Here is a 6234-nt window from a genome sequence, read left to right on the forward strand (position 1 = left end):
AAAAAAAAAAAAAGTAAGTCCAAGTGAAAATACTGGAACACTGCCACAATTTCCTTATGCCCCAACATAAAAACCTCTGCTTAAAATACTGTTTACTACACTGATAAGCCAAGAAAAACCACACTACTGGTAAAACCAGTGACCTGCAAATTGCAAGGCTGTGGCTCAGAGCAAAAGCAAAGCACTGCAGCAATTTCAAATACCACTCTCCTTTCCAGAACTTCTGGCCTTTAACACATTAAATGCTATGTGAGCTATATTTAACTTATGTTAGTTTTGAGACAAGGCCTCATGAAGCATACATAACATACAGGTCTCTTGCACACTGACTGCCATACAAGGAAATCTTTTTTCTCTTCGGGCATCACGTTTTTATTTTTATTTATTTTTATTTTTTAGATAGAGTCTCACACTATGTTGCCCTCAGTAGAATGCTGTGGCATCACAGCTCACAACAACCTCCAACTTTTGGGCTTAAGCAATTCTCTTGAAGTAGCTGGGACTACAGGCATCTGTCACAATGCCGGGCTGTTTTTATTGCAGTTGTCATTATTGTTTAGCTGGCCAGGGCCAGGTTCAATCCTGCCAGCCTCTGTGTATGTAGCTGGCGCCATAACCACTGTGCCATGGGCGCCAAGCTATGGGCACCACGTTTTATTAGGTCAAGATACGTCAAGAGACATGTGAGTTAGGCTGGGTGCGATGGCTTACACATGTAATCATAGCACTCTGAGAGGCCGAGGTGAGTGGACTGCTTGAGCTCAGGCATTTGAGACCAGCCTGAGCAAGAATGACACCTCCTCTCCACTAAAAATAGAAAGAACTAGCCAGGCATTGTGGCAGCTACCTATAGACCCAGCTTCTTGGGAGGCTGAGGCAAGAAGATAGCCTAAGCTCATGAGCTTGAGATTGTTGTGAGCTATGGCGTCATAGCATTCTACAGAGGGCGACAGAGTGAGACTGTCTCAAAAAAAAAAAAAAAAGATGTGAGTTATATAGTAGAACCTCCAGAGTTGACCACCTCTCTACATTGACCATTTCCTTAAGAGTTGATCTCATTTTCATAGACCGGAGATGCAGTTCCTTATGTTGACCATCTCTGTATGTTGAATAGTTTGTTACAATTCTTTGGGTCATCAACTTACAGAAGGACTACTGTATATATACGTCATGAAGCCCTAGGCTGAAAACTAGCATGAGTTAAATACAATTCACATGGCAGTTAATGTGCTTGACCTAATAAAACACCATGGCCTCAAGGGAAAAAAAATGTTTTTTCTACTGTGGCAGTCAATGTATTAATTATGGAATGAGTCACAAATATTTGAGCTAACCACCAGGACATCAGCATGTGCCAGAGTTGCTGACCTTCCCCTAAGGGTGGCTGAGCAAGCTATGCAATGCTGGCTAAGAGCCAGTGGCAGAGACCCCATTTCTCTTTAACTGGAAGTAGAGGGACCCCCCACCCCCAAGGCTTCTTAACATGACAAAAACATTCATTTTCTTCTGGTGAGGGCACTGCTGAGACCATTCAAAGATGCCTTTTTTTTTTTTTTTTTTGAGACAGAATCTCACTTTGTCACCCTCGGTAGTAACATGGCATCACAGCTCACAGCAACCTCCAACTGTTGGGCTTAAGCGATTCTCTTGCCTCAACCTCCCTAGCTAAGGCAAGCTGAGCTAGCTGAGCTAACCATCAGGGCATCAGCATGTGCCAGAATTGCTGACCTTTCCCAAGGGTGGCTGAACCCAAGACTATTTTTAGAGATGGGGTCTCACTCTGGCTTAGGCGGGTCTTGAATCCAAGGGCTCAGGCAATCCACCCGCCTCAACCTCCCAGAGTACTAGGATTACAGGTGTGAGCCACTATGCCTGACCTCAAAGATGCCTTTTTGTGATCCCTTTTAGGAAACAGCAAGGTTGACTTATTTGCTAAGTAAACCCAAATAAGTTTTCTGTGCCTGGATGGAGCCCTCATGGTACTTGGCATCATCATTGGCATCGCAACCCTGGCCCAGTGAAGAAACAAGCAGATAACTTAAATGCCAGGCAAAAATCTGCTCACTACAGGCAGAGCTTTCACCTTCAGAGCACGACCTTAAACCTGGACATAGGCAAACACTGATGTTATTCTATGTTCATTCGCTTTTCACAAGACTCATGAACAACCATTAGAGGAAAAAAGTAAGACCACTCTAAAGAGCTGCTAAGAGAATACCACCAACTGCCAGATACAGATTTGGGAGACTTTCCTTGTCACAAGAATGACTAAGTTAAGTCTCACAAGCCACGAGTCAAGAGGAGAAAGAGGAAACCTCTTGGGGAGTGAAGGAAAAGCACTTAAGTGCTTCTGCAGGCTTGAATCCATTGGCTCACAAGAATGTTCAACATTGTGGGGACCCTGTTCTCTAAGAAGTGGATGTGGAGCCCTTCCTTGCATCAGAGATGCAAAGCTGACTAAAGAGGACCTGAGAACACGGCAAATGACTCATTAGCTATTCAGTGTCTTGTAGGGTTGCTCATTCCTTGACATGAGCATGTTCTCATCCACCAAACTGAATGAGAAGAGCTGGAATGTCCAAAGCCCTTACAAAACTTTGGAAGCTCAGGTGCACAGCATGTGTTGGAACTGATCTGATGTCAAGGATGAACTATGTACTGTATTTGTAACAAAATTTCCAATTTCAACTTCTACAAACCACAGAGCATCTTACTTACTAAAACATCTTACTTATTATTTCTGAATGAAATTAAATGTGGAGTAATTTAACTTACAATTTGGTTTCAATTTATTTTCAAAAGCTAATATTAGTTTTAGTTCACATTAATTCTATTATTATTTTTACAATTCAGTAGTTTTGTAGTATATCCAACAAGGTTATAAAACACCATTACCTAATTTTCAGAACAGTCATCACCCCAAAAGTAAAAGCAGGGTCTTTTTTGTCACCATTAATAGTCATCCCCTATTCCTCACTACCTCTAGCCCCTAACCACTTAATAGAAAGCAACCACTAAACTGCTTTTTTGTTGTTGTTTTTTTGAGACAGTCTCACTATGTTGCTGTTGGTAGAGTGCTGTGACATCACAGCTCACAGCAACCTCAAACTCTTTTGGCTTAAGCAATGCTCTTGCTTCAGTCTCCCAAGTAGCTGGGACTACAGGCACCCGCCACAATGCCCAGCTATTTTTTTGTTGCAGTTGTCATTTATGTTTAGCTGGCCTGAGCCAGGTTCCAACCCACCACCCTCAGGTTACAGTTGGTGCCATAACCACTGTGCTACAGGCGCTGCCCTAAACTGCTTTGTTTATAGATTTGCCTGTTCTGAACAATTTATATAAATGGAATCCCACAGTATGTGGTCGCTTGTGTCTGGTTTCTTTCATGTAACATAATGTTTTCATGATCCAACCATTCCTTTTTATGGCTGGATAGTATTTCATTATAAGGATATAACATATTTTATTTACCCATTCACCAGTTGATAGATACTGGGGTTATTTCCACTTTCTGGCTATTAAGAACATAGTTAAAATGGCTTGGCGCCTGTAGCTCAAGTGGCTAAGGTGCCAGCCACATACACCAGAGCTGGCGGGGTCAAATCCAGCCCAGGCCTGCCAAACAACTACAACCAAAAAATAGCTGGGCATTGTAGTGGGCACCTGTAGTCCCAGCTACTTGGGAGGCTGATGAAAGAAAATCGTTTAAGCCCAGGAGTTGGAGGTTGCTGTGAGCTTGATGCCATGGCACTCCACCTAGGGTGACAGCTTGAGGCTGTCTCAAAAAAAAAAAAAAAACAGACGACGAACATAGTTAAGAACATTTGCGTACAAGTTCTGTGTGAAAAAAATGTATACACACAAACACATACACACACTTCTTTTGGGTATGTACCTAGGCATGGAATTACTAACTTTTCTTTTTTTTTTTTTGAGACAGAGTCTCACTTTCCCTTTCAACCTGAATGCAGTGGTATCACAGCTCACAGCAACCTCAAACTCCTGGGCTCAAGTGATCTTGCCTCACCTGCCTGAGGGACTACAGGCGCCTGCCACAATGCCCAGCTATCTTTTAGAGACGGGGTCTCGCTCTTGCTCAGGCTGGCTCAAACTGGTAAACGCAAACAATTCACCTGCCTTGGCCTCCCAGAGTGCCAGGATTACAGGGTGTAAGCCACCATGCCCAGCCTAAGTTAACTTTCTAAAGAACTGCCAAGGTGACTGTACCACTTGAAATTCCCACAACCAAATTAAGAAGGTTCCAATTTCTCCATATTCTCATCAATACTTCTATTGTTTATCCTTTTGATTGTACTCATCTTAGCAGGAGTTCATTCATTTTTGCATGAAATATCAAGAAACATAATTCTTTGTAAAAACTTTTCCTAATCTACAAGAAAAAATCAATTTCCAATGCAATAAATGAAATTTTAAGTCTAAGGAAAGCGTTAATGACAGATATCCTCAGAGATGTCTAACACAAAACCATTAAGCTTTTTTTTTTAGACACAGTTTATGTCGCCCTTGGTAGAGTGCTATGGCATTACAGCTCACAGCAACCTCAAACTCTTAGGCTTAAGTGATTCTCTTGCCTCAACCTTCCATGTAGCTGGGACCATAGGCACCCAACACAAAGCCCAACAAAGTTTTGGTTGTAGTTGTCATTGTTGTTTAGCTGGCCTGGGCCGGTTTCAAACCTGTCAGTCTTGGTGGATATGGCTGGCTATGAGTGCCAAGCCAAGCTTTTTTTTTTTTTTTTTTTTGAGACAGAGTCTCATTATATGTTGCTCTCAGTAGAGTGCTGTGACGTCACAGCTCACAGCAACCTCCAACTCTTGGGCTTAAATGATTCTCTTGCTTCAGCCTCCCAAGTAGCTAGGACTATAGGCACCTGCCACAACACTCAGCTATTTTGTTGTTGCAATTGTCATTGTTGTTTAGCTGCTCTGGGCTGGGTTCAAACCTGCCACCCTTGGTGTATGTGGCTAGTGCTGTAATCACTGAACCATGTGCGCTTAGCCCGAGCTTTTGTTTTTTTAAATACAATTTATTTATTAATTATTTGAGATAGTCTCATGCTGTCACCCTGGATAAAGTGTCATGGTATCAACAGCTCACAGCAACCTCCAACTCATGCTCAAGCAATCTTCTTGCCTTAGTTTTTTCTATTTTTGGTAGAGACAGGGGTCTCACTTTTGCTCAGGCTGGTTTCAAACTCCTGAGCTCAAGCAATCCACCTGCCTCAGCCTCCCAGAGTGTTAGGATTACAGGCATGAGCCACCTTGCTCTGCTAAAACCATTAAGGAATACTAGTCTAGAGGGACTCTCACAGCCCTGGGGTTCAGACATCCTGCAGGTCAGAAAACTTCTGGAGCCTTGCTGACCAATGTGTTTCTTTTTGTCTTATGGACGGTGAGATACAACAGAAAGCCAGAGAAACTTCTGTCACTAGTACAAGGCATCCCTGCTTCCAAAGGACTGACAGAGATTCACTTTCCCTTTCAACCAGCTATAGCCATACATGGGAGGCATCACTGGGGTGATACACTGCATAGAGAAGGCCACACCTGTGTGGGCGTCCTGAGAATACCAACATCCTCCCTATCACAAACCCTGCTGTCCCATGATGTGTCAGGTCTAGATATGCTCTGAGTGCTTGTGCCAATAGGGCAAGACCTTGCAGCTTTGTTTACCACCCTCTTACCTCTCAGAGGTCTCAAGAGATAGGCTGGCTTTCTCCTCTTTGTGGTCACTACCACTGCCTGATCGGTGCAGGCTCCGCCGGGAGTGTTTGCGCCGGGGTTGCTCCCGTTCTGGTGTGTCATCCTGTTCCACAGTCTCACTTTCCACATAAGGGTAAGCCACCAAGTTGATGTAACCATCACTGTCTCCCTCAAAACAGACAGATACCACGCCTGTTGGAAAAAAGATAGCCCATCAACAAATATCAACACAACCTGGGGCCATGCAGAATACACTGTTGGCACTTACTTTCCCACAGCACACAGACATCACCTACACTGAGCCAACTATGGACTGATATAGAGACAACAGCCAGCAGACACCATCTTTCTTCAATACAGATGACCATCCATCCTACTATAATCTGAAAATTAGTAATAAACATTTATAAATATGTCAATATGACAAACCAAGACTATTCTTCTTTGGTTCATTTTCTTCTCTCCAGGTGGGGAATGCCCCAATCACTGGGCCCTTTTTTTTTTTTTTTTT

General features: G+C 43.2%; 1 protein-coding gene across 3 annotated transcripts in view; it reads right to left on the bottom strand.

Moving 5' to 3' along the window:
• IP6K1 (inositol hexakisphosphate kinase 1) overlaps positions 1–6234 on the bottom strand; it is an 87186-nt gene that overhangs the window by 13684 nt on the left and 67268 nt on the right. For all 3 annotated transcript variants that reach the window (XM_023519553.1, XM_003800598.2, XM_023519554.1), the window contains one exon: positions 5705–5915. In XM_023519553.1, the coding sequence (XP_023375321.1) occupies positions 5705–5915 (211 nt within the window). The remainder of the gene's footprint in view (positions 1–5704; positions 5916–6234) is intronic.

The sequence above is a fragment of the Otolemur garnettii genome, unplaced genomic scaffold (genome assembly GCF_000181295.1).
Source record: "Otolemur garnettii isolate 467f Iridium unplaced genomic scaffold, OtoGar3 scaffold00179, whole genome shotgun sequence".
NCBI classification, from domain to species: Eukaryota; Metazoa; Chordata; class Mammalia; order Primates; family Galagidae; genus Otolemur; species Otolemur garnettii.